The sequence below is a fragment of the Coloeus monedula genome (assembly GCF_965178545.1).
Source record: "Coloeus monedula genome assembly, chromosome: 2".
In the NCBI taxonomy this organism is placed as follows: domain Eukaryota; kingdom Metazoa; phylum Chordata; class Aves; order Passeriformes; family Corvidae; genus Coloeus; species Coloeus monedula.
Window position 1 is genome coordinate 54267611 of NC_138782.1, and position 18235 is coordinate 54285845.

General features: G+C 39.2%; 1 protein-coding gene across 4 annotated transcripts in view; it reads left to right on the plus strand.

Moving 5' to 3' along the window:
- Positions 1-18235, plus strand: part of PDE7B (phosphodiesterase 7B) — a 173059-nt gene that overhangs the window by 128563 nt on the left and 26261 nt on the right. For all 4 annotated transcript variants that reach the window (XM_082302470.1, XM_082302471.1, XM_082302469.1 and 1 more), the window contains 2 exons: positions 4503-4586; positions 17519-17670. In XM_082302470.1, the coding sequence (XP_082158596.1) occupies positions 4503-4586; positions 17519-17670 (236 nt within the window). The remainder of the gene's footprint in view (positions 1-4502; positions 4587-17518; positions 17671-18235) is intronic.

Below are 18235 nucleotides of genomic sequence, written 5' to 3' on the forward strand. Positions count from 1 at the left end.
TACTTGTAACCTCTTGTGAATTTGCTGTGGTATTCCTGACTTACCACATGGAGCTGTGTACTAAATAGAATCAATAATTTGGTGGTTCATCCTAACTTCTGCTGGATGAAGCTACTCTGTTGTTTTGTCACAGCTATGGCCCTATTTTCTCTCCTAATTTGTTGTGCTTGCTCAGTGAAATTGAATCTCATGCCGTTTCAGGCAAGTCTTGGAGAAGTTGTTTTCCTCGGTGCAGATGGCTCTTTCCTCCAGATGTGAAAGGCAGTTAAGAGCTGCCTCATTTTTTCTTAACCCTTCTGAACCATCTTGAAGTGCCCTAGTTGCTATGGCTGCAGTAATGCCATGGTTCTTGCCCCATAGACAATTTTCTTACGCCTGTATGCTGTCATGCATGTCAGTCACAGCACTGGCTCCTTATGTAGGTTGCTTTGGCTTATTTGGTTTGCTTTAGTGTCTGTTTTAACAAGAACAAAGTAAAATTCAGGAGCACAGTAGCCCCTGGGAGATGTCCCTGCTGGCAGATCTTGTGGAAGCTTGGCGCCAGTAAGGATGCAACCCCTGGTGTTTGCAGCTGCAGATGTTCCAGCCTTGCATCTTCAGCCCAAAGCAGTCAAGGAGAACCTGTACCCTGACCATTTCCCTTCACCCTGCTTGTTTCATTTGGGAACACAATGAGCTGTCAAAATTTCCTGCCTTGTTACTACAGAATCCTTCCTTTTGCTCTAAAAAGGATTATTTATCTAAAATTGCTAATTACATAAATTGTCAGAACAACTGTTTAGCCTTATTTTTAAGGTGGAGACAAAGAGATGGAAAGGTCTGCTAGACTGGTGAAAGTCAGCTTCAAAGTAATCTGTCAAAGCAAAAAAATAATATAGAGCATGTTGCCATGAACAGCCCTTGCCTCTTGGAAATTAAAATCCATGTGTTAAGTTGTATATCTGGTGCAATCCCTATTCCTGGTCTTTCTGTTGAGTGTACTTAGATGTAATTAAAAGTAATAGGGAAGTATATAAATATTTGCCAAATACATGAGCCAAGAAAAAATGGAGGAAGGGAGGTGTGGTTGTTTTAGCCCACCACCACTTCCTAACTAATCTTTCTCTAATGATGCAAAGAGAGACTAGGTGGCACCTGGTGAAGTATTTTGAAATAACAAATTCATGAGGTAGAGCTACTTGATAACATCTTCGACTCATCAGAAACTTGCCTTCCCTCAGGATAAAGTTAATAATCATATAAGAATATAAAGATTTTAGTGGCTTTTCCTAAGTCAGCAGGGATGCAGATTTATTCTGCATATAGATTCCTGTAGTGCTAGAGACAACCCAAAATTATATTGTCTGTAAAAAATGTAAAATTACACAAATAGCTGATTGGAATCATCACCAGTTTGCTATGACTTCAGTTCCTGGGCTTTGCTAGTTAGTAAAACTCATTCACATTTACTAATGGCATCAATAGCTCCATTGCTTCCCCTCTCTTTGCTGAATTGCTCTGAATAGTGTACATAAGCATCTAATTTGGCTAGTCTGTAGTTCTACATGAGACAGCAGCACCACGGCAAGAAGCTGGGCTGCCAGGAACATCCAGAGCAGTTGGGACAGAAAAGGTGACAGCAGCAGTGAACTTAATTTAAAATAGCTGTAGCTGTTAATACCTGGTATCTCCCAGCATTGTGTTATGCTCAGGTATCACTGGTGCTCTTCTGTGTCAAGATCATCAATAAAAATTCTTTAGGACCATTCCCAGTATGAATTTTCTAAAGCTGATGGAGATCATGGGGTAATTGTTCCCAAGCAAAAGCTTCCTATCAGTGTACCATGTTATCTTCTTACTTTTACTCTTCAGTTTTTGTACTCATCTTTTGCCTTCTCTTGTATGTTCAATGAAGTCCATATGGTTGAATTGCACTACAGTATTGCTTTCTTTTCCTTCTAACAGTTAGCTATTTTGTTTGAGGTAATTATCTTGTATGGTCTGCTTTGGTAAGCCCACATGGTGTTTTCTTTGGTTTTAAAGTTGCCCACCTACCTTTAGCATTCTTTTCCTCAAAATTTGGGGTCATACTATTGAGATCAGAGTTAAGCAATCTTGATACATGACTGTATGTGATTTTCTTTTTCTCTAGTACTATGGTACGTCCTTTGATTTGATAAATATGTTATTTCATGTCTAGAAAGAAAATCAGTCTTGACGGTTTTATAGTATTATATGCTTTGGGTGTTTTTTCAGATTTTTGGAGTCTGAATTTCTCTTGTTTGTTTGTTGGTTTTCTTTTTTAATGTCTCTGCTGATATAGTCACAAGTGACATGTTTATCAGTGTGTAATGCAGGGGATTACTTGCAGTTTCCTGTTAATTGATTGGTGCCTACAGAAAAACAAAAGCCTTGGTCAAGGCATGCTCTGAATTCACACCCATTCTTAATTTGCTGATGCCTGTATTAGCAACATGCTCAAGCCTGCCTGATTTTTTGTGTTTATATAATGTGTACCATATGCTTGCCATTCTTACTCTTTCTGCACACGTGAGCCAATCTGATGGGGCTACCTGTGGTAGAGAGCAATGCTTTTAAGTCTGACTGCTGCTTCATGGGCTCTGGCTTGTGGGTGCTGATGAATCTTGCATCGGTGTTTTACAAACTCTACAGCTATTTGCTCCACCCTTCTACTCTTTAACGCGAGGACGCGGGGGGATGGGTTCATGTACCTTCCTTGCCACAAGTTGCATGTAATTTTAAACTGCTGATGAAGGTAGACCCACGGCATTACCATACTTTTGAAGTGGAACAGCTGAAGAGCAGGTAGAGGTTTGCACCTCCTGCCCCTGCTATCGGGAGGGGTAAGTGGGGTCAGCAGCAGCTTGAGTTGCTTTGTACTGGTTCCTTAGAGTGGTTGTCAAGCAGGAGCTGAGAACACGGAACATGTGTTCTGTCTCTGGAAACAAAAAAGCAAAGTGAAAGTAAGGGTGAGAGGACGTAGATTTGTATTTCTAATCAAAAGTGACTGTGTTTGAAATATTCTTAATTCGCTTGCACACTCTTGTGTCTTTCGTATCTCTAAGGACCCCTAGAGGGCACGGAAGTTTTTCTCCACCTCAAATATTTAACTTAATAATTCTGCTTGGCTTTCTTCCCTTAAACATAATTGTAAGCACATTTTAAGTGAGCATTAGATAGAAAAAAAATAACAGCATTTAACTAGGTCCTTCTTTAATGCTACATGATGTTTTCTTGTTTTTAAACACAAGCAGTAGAAGCTAGCACTAGCAGCCAAATTCTTAAATTACTGTTTAGATTAGTCAGATGCTATATTTGTATCCCAGAGGAAGCGCAATTCAAACTAACTAATAATTCATAATTTATTGCAAACTTTGAGAGGACTACAGTGTGAGCTGTGTAAGGATGTGCAGTGGGTATGCTTTCAATATTGCAGTCTCTGTTTCTGTACAAGAGGAATTAGTATGGTGAAGAACTAGAGTACTCTAACTCGAACCTCAAAGTCTCCAAACTCTAACTAGGACCTCCAAAGTCTCCAAACTTCGTCTTATTTAAGAATTTTTAATATTTTGGTCTTGATACTTGCCTGTAAAGAAACAATTACGTTGCACTACAAGTTACTTAAAGTTATGGAAACATAAAAATGACATCTGCTTCCCACTACTTCCTATCTACTTGGAGAGAGGTTTTGTAACTCTTACTCATCCTGAGGAGCATTTTTCTCCTTAAATTAGTTTTGCCTATTTCACGAATATTACATGGTAAGTCAGGAACTAGTCAGTGTGAATTGCACAGCAGTACTAATTCTTAGTATTGTGTTGGCACTTTATCATCTTTGGATATACTTACTAACGCTCAAGAGTAATGCTTATCTGAGAACATCAGGTTTTCACTTACATAAAACGGCAGCAGTGTTTGAGGAGAAGGCTTGCATTTTCCAGAGTGCTCAAAGAGCAGAAAGTTAAACAAACAAACAAGCAAACAAGCAAACAAACCACCCACCTAACTTCAAAAAAATCTTCATACTTTTTTGAGGGGATTTTTTCATCAACTGTTGATTTTGAGACCAGTCCCACAACTTTGGAGGTCAGTTGGATTGTGAGCCTAGTCCAGGATTGGACTAGGCTTTGTATGTGAAGCCATGACAGTCCTACCTAGAGTCCTACCTGTTCTTGCCTGGGAAAAAAAACCCAGATGTCTGCATTACTGCTGAAGCAATGAGAGTCTGCTTGCTGGGCAAGAAGCTGTTCAATAGGATAATGTTGTGGTTTAAACCCGGCCAGCAATGAAGGGTTTTTTGTGTCTTTGTTCTGATAAGAGGATCAGCTGTACTGCTTTACCCAATTACCCAGGGATGTCATGGGAGATGATTTTTTGGACCTTAGTATTCCCACTGGAGGAGTGTAATGTCGTCACTTTGTATTAAAAAATAGATCAAGATCAAAACATCAGAGAAAGTCAGCTTCCCCTTCTAATGTCTCTGGGGATTTTGTGTTTTGCAGGAGATGCACGGGTGAGAGGTCAGACAGGGGTTGTCTCCGAGCGCCGTGGCTCCTACCCATTTATAGACTTCCGTCTTCTTAACAGTAAGTGCAACCCTTCTTTCAGGTCTGTATTTAAATACAAATAAATAAAAATCTCTGTTGAAAATATGCAAACCAAAGTATTTCATCTCATACATATCTATAGCTCAGCTGTCTTCACACAGTCAGCATTAATTCCATTATTTCCACCCGGTGTCTGGCTGTGAAATATTCTGATTGTATGAATAGTGTCCATAATGCTCAATCTGTCAAATGTAAATACAGTAGGGCTGTGGGGTGTGCTGGGGAAGGAGAGGGGGCAGTTCAGAATTAAAAAGATAAACCTCTGTGTCCTTTAGCCTCTTAGACAACAGTTGGAACAGATTTATGTGAGGCTGTTATCCGGTCATATAGAATTGGCACAGAAGGGGAGCATGTGACAGCACTGACCAGTGGTTTATAATAACATTAATTTTTCCAACAATTAGAACCCAATCCAAAGCCCCATGGAGTCTTCTCATTGACGTCAATGGATTTTGGGTCAGGCCAGCAGTGAACATCTGTTAAAAATAATCTTAACCTCATTTTTATTGAAGTTGTTTTGCCACTGTTGTAAATAAAGGACAGCAAATCTAAAAAAAAAAAAAAAAAATCGAGACCCTGTTGGGTTTTTTTCACGTGATGGATGCTATACTGATGCAAACCCATTAGTGAGTGTGTAAAAAATAACATAAAAAACCAGTGACGACTTTGTCTTGGGCCCTGTAGCATTCAGCCTGGATCAGCTGTGTTAACTTCAGTGTTCAGACACAAGCAGATCTCGATTTGTCCTTGTGTACTGCACAGACCCCTCCATGTAAGCTTTGAAAAAAACTGTTACTCACTGTCTTCATTAAAACAGACTGAAACCCCAACAGTTTTAGTGCTGACACTGTCATGCTTCTGGCAATTGTGCTTTTCATCAAAGAACAATTGTCAAACCAGAGTTTGAATTCTCCTTTTTGTACCTCCTTGTCTGGGTGCCTGGGGAAGGGGAAGGGAGGACAAGCAAAGCAGGAGGACTGGCTGGGAGTCAGGAGTAAAGAGGAACTCCTGGGAAAGGGAGTACTCAGGCTCTGACGGACTGCATTCATCCACGCCGGCAGTTACTGCCACCCAGCCACGTGCTGCTATCAGTCTTGCTGATTAAAGGTGTTTTCTGGGTTGTAAGTCCATCGGAGAGCTTGATACGGCTGATGTAGAAAGACATAAGGGGGAAGATGGGTCCATCAGTTTTCCCGGGACAGAGGGAATAACTTACTGGTTGAGCAGAGTTTTGAGGACAGTTTAGTTCTGACTTGCCAATGAAAAACATGAAGAAAAATCAGGTGTAGGCTAGTTGGAAATAGTACTGGTCATGCATGCCCTTATAAAGACTGAGAGAAAATAAAGCAGCTTTCATTCATGAAGTAGAAGTGGATATATATTCATATTCAAATGTGACTAAATTACTTATTTTTATTTTGAATACATACACTTTATATAAAATTCCGTTCTTCTGTTCTTTCTTCTTCATGGGTAAAGAAACTGAAAACTTACCAGGTTTTTTTTTCTGGCAAAAGGGCTTTCACTTTTAACCCCTGTAAATGAATCCTACCATCCTCCAAATCCTGCCAGCCTCTGGGAAATGCTGGTGCTGTCCGTGGGCTGTCTAGGGAGATGTCCATGGCAAGGGATGTTCTGGTGAATAGTCAGCCTTTGATCTCATGCCAGGAGCAAGGCACTCCACACAACCCCTCTGACCATAACTGCTGAACCTGAAAAGTGGTGCCTCCTTGTGTGTGCACCGCTGGTCCAGCAGGGTGGGACACCTGGGGTTTTATGTTCCCGTGCTGTCACAGAGACCTCCAGCTTACTATTTGTACTGCTTTTCCATAATCTGAAATAAGTCCATATGGCTGATCATGATCTCTGTAAGGGAAAGCAGTGATCCTGATTTGGGATTTCCCATGGTTTTCAGGTTTTTATATATTTACCATTTTCTGTCTAAGGAGTAGTGTTGGCTTAATTTTTCAGTGCAAAATGACATGAGATTTCTAGATATTTGGCTACTGATTGTGTAGCTGGCAAGTGCACTGGGCCTGGCTCACTTGGTGACCTACAAGTAAATGAAGATGCTCAGTGTCAGAGCATGCAGATGTGTTTTGCCGGGAAGTAAACAGGCTTTTGTATTATTTGTTCATCTACATCTGTCTGTTAAATCCATTTCCGCTGTGCAGAAGCAGCAAAAAACATAAGCACATAAGCAGCAAAAACCACAGTGCTGCTCATCCTGTCAAAAAGAAATATATGTAAATGTCACTACTGCACAGTTTCTTGAAAAGTACCCAACTAATACTTGAAGTAAAATTTTGTCACCTTGTTGCATTTGTTTGGGGGCAGTAACTGGCAGGCAGCAACTGTATCCTGAAAGATATTAGAGTGAGGGAGGGAAGAGGCAGAGAAAATTTTATAGTAAATACCCTCAGAGGTCATCAACAAATGCAGCATAAATATTACTCCAGCTTCTCACTAACAAATTGAGCTCAAATAGCGATTGTTCCATCTCTCATCTGAAATACTGTTCCAAATAACAGTACCAGCCTTGTTTTAAAGTAAGGGAAAACACTGAAGCTCATTCTTGAACAGAGTTGATATCCATTATGTAAATGCACACACAAAAAATTACAGGGCATTGATATTTAATGTCAGACTAAAGGTTACTTAAATGTAACTCTTTTTGAGTGTACTTGCAGATTCAGTCAAACTAATGGATTTTTCCTTTGTCTGTTAAGGGTTAACATTGACTAGACCATATCTTTTGTTTTTTCTGGAGTCCTACAGTAAAGTTGCTGTGCAACTTAAGACACCAAGTCTTTTTGGATAAGAAAACTTCCTGCACTCTGAAAATGGGATCTTCTGTAGCCCTAATCAAAGCCAACTGGATTAATGTTGACTTCTTGCTGTTTGAGCTAATATCTGTGATACCATCTACACATTCCTCTGGTGATTCTCTGCAGTATATAGAAAGTTAGTGTTACTTCACCTTGTCTTTGCCAGGCTGTCGGGACCGTGAGGATTTTCCAGAATGCTGTCCGGGGGAGATGCAGGGCTTTAGTATCTTCCCATCTTTTCTCTCCCTAGTTGCAAGCTTTCCTAGGCATAGTTGCACTGGTGGGTTTGGGGACTCTCCTAGGCATAGTTGCACTGGTGGGTTTGGGGACTCTAAGATTACTCTGGAATACCAAATTGAGTGTAAAATAGCCCTGTGTTATCGAGAACTCCTTGGTTCTGTTTTCTGAGGAGTGAATGTTTGCCCCAGCCTCTAGAGTTAGTCCTTGCAACTTAAAGAGACCTGCATGACCTACCAGATTCTGTGTTGATGGCATTGAGTCAGGAGCTTGAGGGGAAGCCATGTAGCAGCTCCTCTCCTGCAGCAAGGGGAAGCTGCAGTAGCCGCTGCTTGCTGTCTGTCAGCCTTGTGTGGAGATCCACTGGAGGCAAGCCCACCAACCCTCCTTCTGTCCTGATAGGGCAACCAAACCACTTCCACCCAGTGGCCCCTGACATCTGCCAGAGAAAAATGAGCCCCATATGAGACTTGAGGCTCCATGTTCACTATGAGGCCTAATGAACCAATATCAGACTTTACGAACTCCTAAAATGAGAGATATTTTGCACAGCGCTATAGGTTTATAGGAAAATAGGATGAGAGTTTTCTCTTCAATTAATTCCAAACCAAACCTCACAAAGTTTAGGACATTTTTGCTCTGAACTGAGTAGCTCAAGCTTGAAACTGATCCTGATGCAGGTTGAAATTCATATTGGCAGCTTGTTGGCACTTCCGCATTTCAGTGAATTAAGTGAACCTTACTGTGTTCACAGGACAGAAAAGGAGTTAAACTGAATATTTTCAGGGTAATAATTTAGGATTTGAAACACTTCTACAGTGAAAATTAATCCAATTTTCCTTTTAGCAAAGTATAGTTTGGATTTGAGGAATAAAGGAGCATAACTATGGTAAGCAATAATTTAGTTCTCTGATTCACAAAGTTGCTCAGTGAGTCATTGAACCAGATCCCACCAGTAACTAATATGCATTGATTTAAATGGATTTCATTATCTCATTATGAGTTTTTTTGGTGGCTGTGGTGGCACATTTCTTCATTGCCTTAGCTCAAGGTTGAGGGAATTCCTTGTGATAAATCTAGACTTGTAGGTAAACATGAAGCAATAAGCAAGAAGACCTCACCCGATTGCAATTATGTCAGATACTTTGTTATATTGCCAGGTTCAATCAAGTACAGTAACAAAATAACATAGTTTACAGCTGAGATAGTAACTTATTATTTACAAATATGCTTGTCATGCAAGTCAGAAGACAAGGAGGTTCTTGAGACATAAATTCTCCAGTTCCCATCTTGTTTATGCTAAGCTTTTATCTGGATTAAATTTTGGCTTGTAAATGACAAAATTATTAGCCTTTATAATTGACAATATTTAATTCACTTCTTCAGTATTCACTTCAGTATTTTTGTATGTGACCTGCAAATTGGAGTTTCTGTACCCAAATAGTGTTACCCAGAGAGATTTCTGTTTTCTTACACCTTGCACAACAGGAACACAGAGTGAGATCTGAGAATATGTAAAATGTCAAAACATGTCCATAGACATTCCAAAGGTATGTCTCTGTATTACTTAGGATTTTGATGATGTCGTCATGCAGAAGTTGAGTCCAAAAGAACCCCACCTGCTTTAAGCAGGCAGAAGTTGAGTCCAAAAGAACCCCACCTGCTTTAAGCTTAGGTTGGCAAATTAATTTATTACAGATTATATACTTCTAACACCAGATGCTGATAAATGGTAATATTAGGTAACATTCAGTCTCTGTCCTTGATTTGCTGTCTGCTCTGAGTCAAGCAAAATACTCTAGGTTTCAGTTTGTTTGTAAATAAAGTGAATTCATCACATACTTTGCAGGCATATGATGAATTAGGTATTGGAGAAATGAAGAGTGTTGTCAGGATTAGTAAGGGAAGATACGAAGTCATGAAAATGTCTCCATCTCAAAGAACCAAAGTCTGTGGACATTTGAATCTGTGGTTTCTGCCTGTCTACAGAAAGGTCCATTGCAAAATTTACATTCATTTTTGGGTTTGGATTTTGAACACTCCAGGGCTTTCAGGTAGGGCCCATCTCCAGTGAAAATAAAACTTAACCACAACCACCAACCCAAAACTGAACCATCAAGCAACCTGAACCCAGTTGAGTGAGGTTAAAAAGAGTTTGGTTAAGTGCCTTGTTTTGTTGCCTTTGGCTAGAAAAAGCAGTGGGAGTGAGAGATGCCTTTTTAGATATTTCTGACCTAGGTTAAATTAGGACACTAAAAGTCTTGTGAGGAAGTTTCAAGGACTGATTGGATTACTCAGATCCCAACCCAGACTGTGGAGATGAATCCAAAGTTCCAGATGGTTTTTAAATTAGAAAGGGAGAGATCTTATGAGGTCTGCATTATTTCTACATAATACCCCTAGTTCCTCATGGATAAGCCCATCCAAAAGATACTCATCAACATCCCTAAGACACATAGACTTCTTAATCCGGTTAGCTTGTTTGAATGGGACGAACATTTCCAGAGATGGTCAGCCTGTGGCCTTGCTATCAGTCACCTACTCAAGGAAGAGAAATTGGAGTCCTCTTAATATTTCAGCACGAAGATTGTTCTCTTTTCTGGTAACTTCTCACTATATTAAAAAATTCTTCCTGTCGTTGGAAGTCAGTCCAGTTCACCCTTTTCATCAACTAACAGCAAGGGGGTTTTTTTTTGTGGAAGATTTTGCATTTTTGTATTTTTGTAAGTGTTGTTATCTGCAAAATTTAGTAACAGAGTTTGTTTGAAAAGTATATTCTGCTTCCTGCCATTCATGCTCCTTGTTTAGCTTAAATGCCACATTTGCAGAAAAATGAAAGCCAGAATGTAAAACTGATAGATGCACATGCCCTCATATGCTAAAATGTATCATTTTGAGTTATGAATGCTTCAGGAGGACTCATGACAGCAAGCAAAACAGACAAAAAACCTACGTGTGCTTCACACACAAAGTCTTAGTGAACACTGGCCTGATTACACACATCTGTAACTTATTTTTTTAGTACAGACTTGGGATTCAGTTAACTGAAGATGTCCCTTTAAAAGTTGCCAAATGATGCGTGACCCATCGTGCCACCCCGCCTTCTTTTCCTTGATTAGAAAAGGGAAAGGATGTACTGAAGATAACTGAGGGTACTTTCCAAATGACCAGAGGAAAAGAAAGAACAAGGAGAAGGGATCATTAAAATGATAAATGAAAGTTGGGTTTGCTGTTATTACAGGTTATGTTGTTTTTTCTCCAGGGGAGTGAAGGAGGAGGGGATGCACCATTTCCTGTTGGAGAAACTGTAATCAGCTATAGAACATTTGCAGTTTTAGGAAGAAAAGGTCCTGACTGCTGTACAAAGATTGAAGTGGCAGAACAAAGGTTCATGTTGAAATGACAATGAGTTTGTGGCAAAACAGAACACAACATGCCATTTCCTAAGAACTTGGAGGAGCCCTAATAAAAGATGCCAAAATGTTTGTTTGCATAAAGATGAGTGATAGCCCAAATAAAGGCTTCAAAATGTGATAAGAAACACATCTAAATTAATCTTAAATTTGGATTTAATCTATTCCTCTTCCTGTTATTATGGCTAATACTCTGTTACTTAAGTGGTCTTTGAAACCCTAATTTCTCCAGAACTTGTAATAGGATTATTCAGTATATAAGTGGGATTATCAGCGTAATTCTTAAATTCTGTATTCTCTTTCAAACAGTATCAAAAAGAATGTATTTTGGGATGAGGAGGAAACTGCATGACTAATGTTATTCAAGACGCCAGCAGTTGTGCAGGAACTTTATGAGTTGGAAACGGAGCTGTTAGAAGCCACCATCACTTTGAGTGATGTTCAAAGAAGAGGAAACTCCAAAGCCAGGTCATATAGAAAGGTGGTGTCTCAGAACCTCTCACAGTAGCCAGGGAAGCACATGAGTATCTCCTCTGTAAACAGGGCTCTGCATTGTTTTTGTGCACTTGTGCACATGGTTGGAGAGCAGAATTTTTACTCAAAACAGAAAATTTTAAAGTTCTTTTGCTGTACTTCTAATTTTGTGCTTTTCTCTGATGTGTCCAGGGTCCCTCTCTCTTTCTCACAGCTTCTGCCTAATTGAAAAAAAGATTACCCCTCTGAAGAGAAATAATGCAGTTGCAACCTATATGAACAATGGCAGCTAACGAGAACACTTGATCTCTGTTATCACCAAAAAATGAATTTTACCAGAAGTCAAGGAACAAAGAATATTTTAGATGTTAGAGAAGCAAGTAAAAACAAAGTGTTTATAACACAACTTTTTGGGATTCCATATAGTTTGAGGCAGTCTCATGAGGATTTCTGCATTTACAAGATTTCGGTACAACAGTTTTTTGTTTGTAGTTACAATACAGTGCAAGGTGTTAATCTCTGTCTTCTTAGTTGCAGTGACCAGTGTATATTCAGAAGATAAACTTGACACAATCTTACTATTTTTGAATCAGTCATGTTTTTTTAGTTTCTTACACCAGTCACAGATGATTAAGAAGTAGAACTGGGGTGTTCATCTGAGCTTCTTAGTCCTTTTGCATTAGTCTGAAAGCTTTTATGTGACAGTCCTTCCACGTGGGCTTCTGGTGCTTTGTGCATTTTCTCAGGCCTTTCTTCAAAACTTCAGTGTTTCCTTTCTGAAGAAAGAAAAAGAAGAAAAGTAGTTGGACTACAGGTGAGATATATCAGGAAGGCCTAGACAGTGCAGAGAGAAGAGGTTTTCTGTTCTTCTAGTTGACCAGTGCTTTCTCCAAAATTCAAATTTAAAATACTACGTTTGTCATTAATTTTTAGATTACCTATGCTAGTTCAACTGCTGGTACTAATGCTGCTGTTGTCTTTTGGAAAATATGATAAATCTCTAATGTGAGAAGGTATTAGGAAGGCACAGCAGTTTCTTTTCTATCATCAGTGCTATGCAGTCTTCTTTAGAAGAAAAATTCAGCAACCAAGCATGCAATGAATATGCCGAACGATACCTCAGTAAAGGTGATCTAAATGCGTGGCATGGTTTTACATGCAAAAAAAAAAGTGGACAAACACCAGCTATTCCTTCTAAGTCAATTACATACCTCTCAGGCTCTCAAAGAAAAGCTTTCTAACCAGCTGTCAGGCCAGGAACCACTGCGGAAAATTGTTTCCCAGGGTCCTCACTGTTTGCAGACTGTCTGGACCTTAAATTGCAGGACTCGCCCTCTCACCTTATCTTCCAGATACCCCAGCACTTTCCTACCCATCCTGCCTGGCTCTTCACAGGTGTACACTGGCTGTGTATGGAATGCCTTTGCATCCTTGGAAGAGGGGAAAGGGTACTATAAATTGTATGAGTCAAAGGTAGCTGCTTGAGAACGTGATGTATTCTGCGTCCTTTAGGAAAGAAGGGGGGAAAAACATTTTCCTTTTCTGAATCAGTTCACTTTCAAAAATTAATAAACCTTTTTTTATCCACTCATGCTGCTGGGTAACCTGTTCTTATTGTACGCTGAAGTGCAATAAAATAACACAAGGCAGTACTGTGAAGAAAAACTCACAGGGTTTATTTGAATGCATAACCAAGTTTGTTTACTTTGAAAGAACAGTAACAATGTAATGAATGCCTGGTGTAGAGTTAAGTACATCCTTGTCCAAATTTGATTTATGTGATCATTTCTGGATGTTAACTCAACCATTGTTAGCATAACCTCCATCATTTTTATATTCATGCTGACTGTGGGCACGCACTAGCGCAGCAGTGTGAAAGAAAAGTGAAAGAAAACTGGTAGCAACTCCCAGTGCAGGAAACCTCTTTCCCTGAAATAACAGAGGTTGGTGTGTAGTGAGGCATAGATCAATTTAAGGCGGGCAGATGAGTGTAACTGGAGGAGCTGTGTTAGGAGAGAGAAGGCAGCCATTGATTCCTGCAGCTTATTAACCTCTTGAGGGCCACGTGCAGTAATGCAAACGTCAGCCATGGTCTGCTGGTGTGTGTGTGCGTGATGTGGCTATCAAATTACCTGAAGAAAAATGCAGACACTTTGGTTGCCTGCTAAAACACAGCAGGAGATACACTGCGAGCTCAGGCCGCCTGAGCTTTTGAAGGCAGAAGTTGAGCTTTGTGAGGAATGCTTGTATGAACACTTCTGTAAACCTGTATGTAATTCATACAGGATGTGTGTGTAATTCATACAATAACTTTGTTCAGTGTACAAAGGAGAGTTTCTGCAACCCCTGTGCTAGGCAGTAACTCTGTAGCATGAGAATGGGCATCTTTTAAGAGATACAGATGATGGAGTTTTTTTAGGTAAACAAAACATTCAGAAGTTGCCACAATGGTTAAAGTTAAACACAATTCTCGAGGGAAGTTTTATGGGTAAAAACAAAGGACATTCTTGTTTGTTTTTCACGTTCATTTCAAGATTGCACATAATTACTGAATCCTTCCCATGTGAGCTTTGCAGTTCATGTTTTTTAACCAGATGCTATAGCATGTGTTTTAGTACCTATAATTCCACAGCTGAAGTTCCGGAATATCGGTGGTAATATTTTTGATTCATTTACTTTGTAATTCTATTTAACCTGAAGGCACTGCATGACTTGTATCGTATGTTGTCATCAAAATTTTATATTTACGATTTAAATTGAACTTTACAGTTGTCAATAAAGAAGAAGTATGTTCAGCATATTACTATAAATCATTCACATAAACCCTTAATTTCATCTTCAACCTGCATCTTGATTTTGTGTCAGCTGGTGGATCCCCTATGCTAGGATGGCTCTTTGCTTCTGGGAGATTCAGATGCAACTGCTGAGCTGAGGGCAGAATTTGAGTGTTCACTCTTGGGTGCTTTGCCTTTTGCTCTTCTGTTTTAATCAGCCTTTATCTCTCAACTTAATATAGTTGTGCTTTTCTCTTTTTTGGCACTGATCTTGGGAGGGGAAGGGAAAATGCTGATGAGATTATACTTGTTTGGGGTGTGTTGTGCTCAGAGAAGGGCAGTCTTAGTCCAGTTTTATGCAAGACACTATCATAATAAAGTACATTATTGTGGATGTCACAGTAATCTGTAATGGGTCATAGCAATCAGCTTATAAGTCCTGTGATTCAAAGGCAAATCAGTTATTACGGAAATGACCCAAAGGATGTGATTTTAACATGATACCCTTTTAAGTCGACATCCAGAGTTTGCATGTGGATAGCCTGCAGTGCTGGATTTGGGCTGTCCTGTCAAGAGCCCAGTTTTGAAACTACATTTGCTACAGTTCTTTATCAGTATTATGAACTTCTTCCTTTATGAATGAAAATGCAGGACAACAGATTATTGTGGGTAATCTTTTTTGCATAATATATTGGCATACAGCACTCACCTGAAGCATCAAGTCAGGTTTCAGGGGCACTGTCTGCTGATGACTAAATTTGAATTGAGACCCATGACAACCAATGGGCAGCAAGTTTGATGTTTCAGTTGAGAAGATATATTTCATAATAAGAAGTTATTTGTTTCCATCTGATGTGTTTGTGCTTTGGCAAGTATTATTTATGGTACTGAAATGATGTGGTAATCCAAAGGATAAAATAACTACTTCTTCGTAATCCAGTGTACAGCTGCTTGTTGGGACTCAGGCCAAGCCTTCACCTTCAGATCATCCACAGCAACTCTGTGTGTGAGTTTTAAAGACAGTTTTAAGAGTGTAGGTGGTAATTTCAGTCATCTGTCTTTAACTGAAAAAACAGATATTAACTTAGATAAAAACTACTGGGAGCAAATTCTAGTTTTTCATATAAAAAAATAAAGTTTTTTGTACTTTAAAAACTTGAACTTGTTACCTGAAAGTAGTGACAGTTTGGCAAAGATAGAAATAGGGAAGTTGGAAAGTTAGGAAACAGCTAACACAAGTTTAAAAAGTGAATTTCTTTTAAGAGTGTTTTGCTATCCAGGAAATAAATGGAACGCCAGCCATTTCGTAGCAGCCCTGTATAAATGAAAAGAAATACAAAAACAAGTCTTCTGGTTCCTCCACCTGTCACTGCCACTGGGTAACTGTTCGCACCTACGTTAGTCACTCCTTCAACAGGCCATGAAATTGTTCCAGCTTTTTAAATGTGTGAGAAAATAAAGGCAGGTGCTGGCACATCATGAATGAAAACCTGACCTTCAGGCTGATACAGTAGTGGTGTTGTTACTGTTTGCATTCTGGAAACCACATGGCTTGTCAAGTTGCAATAAAGTTATTTTGTGCTTTTAGATTATTAAAGCTCAGTGAGGTCTTTGGACCGCCCATGAGAACCATGAAGATTGCTGGTGTTGGAAGTCATATTGATAGTCAGTATTTAAGGATGGGGGGTTGTTTTATGTTGTTACTGACTTTGTGCCACTCAGTAGCTGTTGGATTACTTAATAAGGAAGAAACTTGCTACAGAGCGTGCTCGCACATCTGCTGTTAGAGAAATCAAATCCTGAACTGTGATCCAAAAAAACCTTAGCGACTTCTCTGAAAATCCTCTCAGAATAATACCACTCATAGAAACAGCAGGCAAAGTGATATTTCAGTTTCACAGCAGAACAAACATTCAGTATTTTTTCATAAAAAGAGATGGAAAAATAGAGAATAGAGTCATCTTCAGTGCATGCATATTTTTCATGAACTCTTACTTAAACCTGAAATCCAGTGAATTGCTATGAACTTCTTATCTCAAGAAATCATTACTGGTCTCTCAAAGGACTGTTTATCTTCAGTGTCTTACAAGGTTTGTCTTACAAATAAAACTGTATTGAATCTTGCTACCTTTGACCACCTGTCAAGTTTCTATCCTCCCTTTCTTCCAAAACTGATACCAGACTGCAAAATGAAAACACCACAACTGTATGTGAGGTTCTGTTAAGAGTTCAAATGAAATTACCTGAACCATTATGAGTTTTAGAAAGCCTCCATATTTTTCTTACTAACAATAAGGTAATTTAATTACTGTAATTAGTGATTTAATCACTGTATAAAACTGCCTTGATTTTTTGTGTCACATTTAGCCCTATATGAAAATCTCCTAATACAGCATTAGGGAATTAGAATTATCCTGGTACTGAGTGAAAAGAACGTATTCTGTTGTGTAACCAGAAATACCTGTATTATCTGAATATACCTGCTTTCCTTATTGCAGAGCTAAAATATTTTCTTCATTTATAATTTGTTTTAATATGTAGAAGGGATAACAGATAATGCTACAGGCTTATTAACCTATTCTTATTTCTTTCTCTCTTTGTTTTCATTTTCCAAAAGTGGGTCACACGTTTGTGTTTTCAAACTATTTTGAGTTCTCTTTAGGTGTCACTTTCTTGATTTTATACCCAAGATCACCTTGTTACTCTAGTGCTGTGCAATTTTTAATATATTCCAATGACACTCCTGTGAGGTAGCAAGGTAATGTTATTTTCAATTGTATAGTTCGGGAACAGAGGCAGAGAGGGTAAGAGCAGTTTTCCTTGTACCTAACTCTGCCTAGTCATTTAGGCTCCCTCTGACGCCTACAGTTAGGGGATGTACCACCCCCTTCCCCTGGTGACTGAGCCTGGGTCACATTAAAGGCTGTGGCAGGCATGTACTGAACTCAGATCTTCCAAGACCTACATTAGTAATCTCTTTTCTGGAACGTATTTCCTTTCTGAAATAAACAGATGTATTATGCTGGAGTGATTTGAATACTGCTCCTTCATGTGGCTTGGCAAGAAGCATGAACTTCATGATTTTTCTATTACTATTTTAAAGTTTTTGTTATTTCTCCTATTAAATTGTTAATGTCATCCATCATCTTGGGTTTCATGGCTTTAGTACTGATTGCTTTTCACAGATACTACACTCTCAGGGGAAATCGGCACCAAGAAAAAAGTGAAAAGACTGTTAAGTTTCCAGAGATACTTCCATGCATCCCGGTTACTGCGTGGAATTGTACCACAAGCCTCCCTGTACCTTCTGGATGAGGACTACCTTGGGCAAGCAAGGGTAAGACAGGTCTCCAGATCTCCATTTCTTTTAATAATACTACAGAGAGTGTCACTTTTGTTTCAGTCTTCAAATAACCGAATTTATGGCTGATCTTTCTTAAATGACCCACGTTACATGTCTGCCTCACAACAAACAGATTGTCCATTCCTTATTTATGGTTACAGCCTCGAAGGCTTAGGTCTCAGAGCAACAGAAAATGCTGCTACATCTATTCAGCATTTTCAGGTTCCAACAACTGAATTATAGTCTGGATTTAATAAAGAATGAAGGATTTCTGGTTAAGTTACTGATTTAAGTGCAGCCCTGTCACAGGATTTAGTTCATCCACTTTAAAAAAGACAGGTGTCTCTCAGCTGGTATGGAACAGCTATTAGGCAACCTGCGATAGCTCTCCATAGTGGCAAAGGCTAGGAAACAGTGAACATTGACTGCAAAGAACTTCACAATGATCAAAATATAATTATCTTATTTTGCAGCACTTATACTCACTTGGAATGGTATTTTTGAGCAAAACTTGCACAACTGATGGCATTGGGATTATGTGCCTAGGCAGTTTTTATTC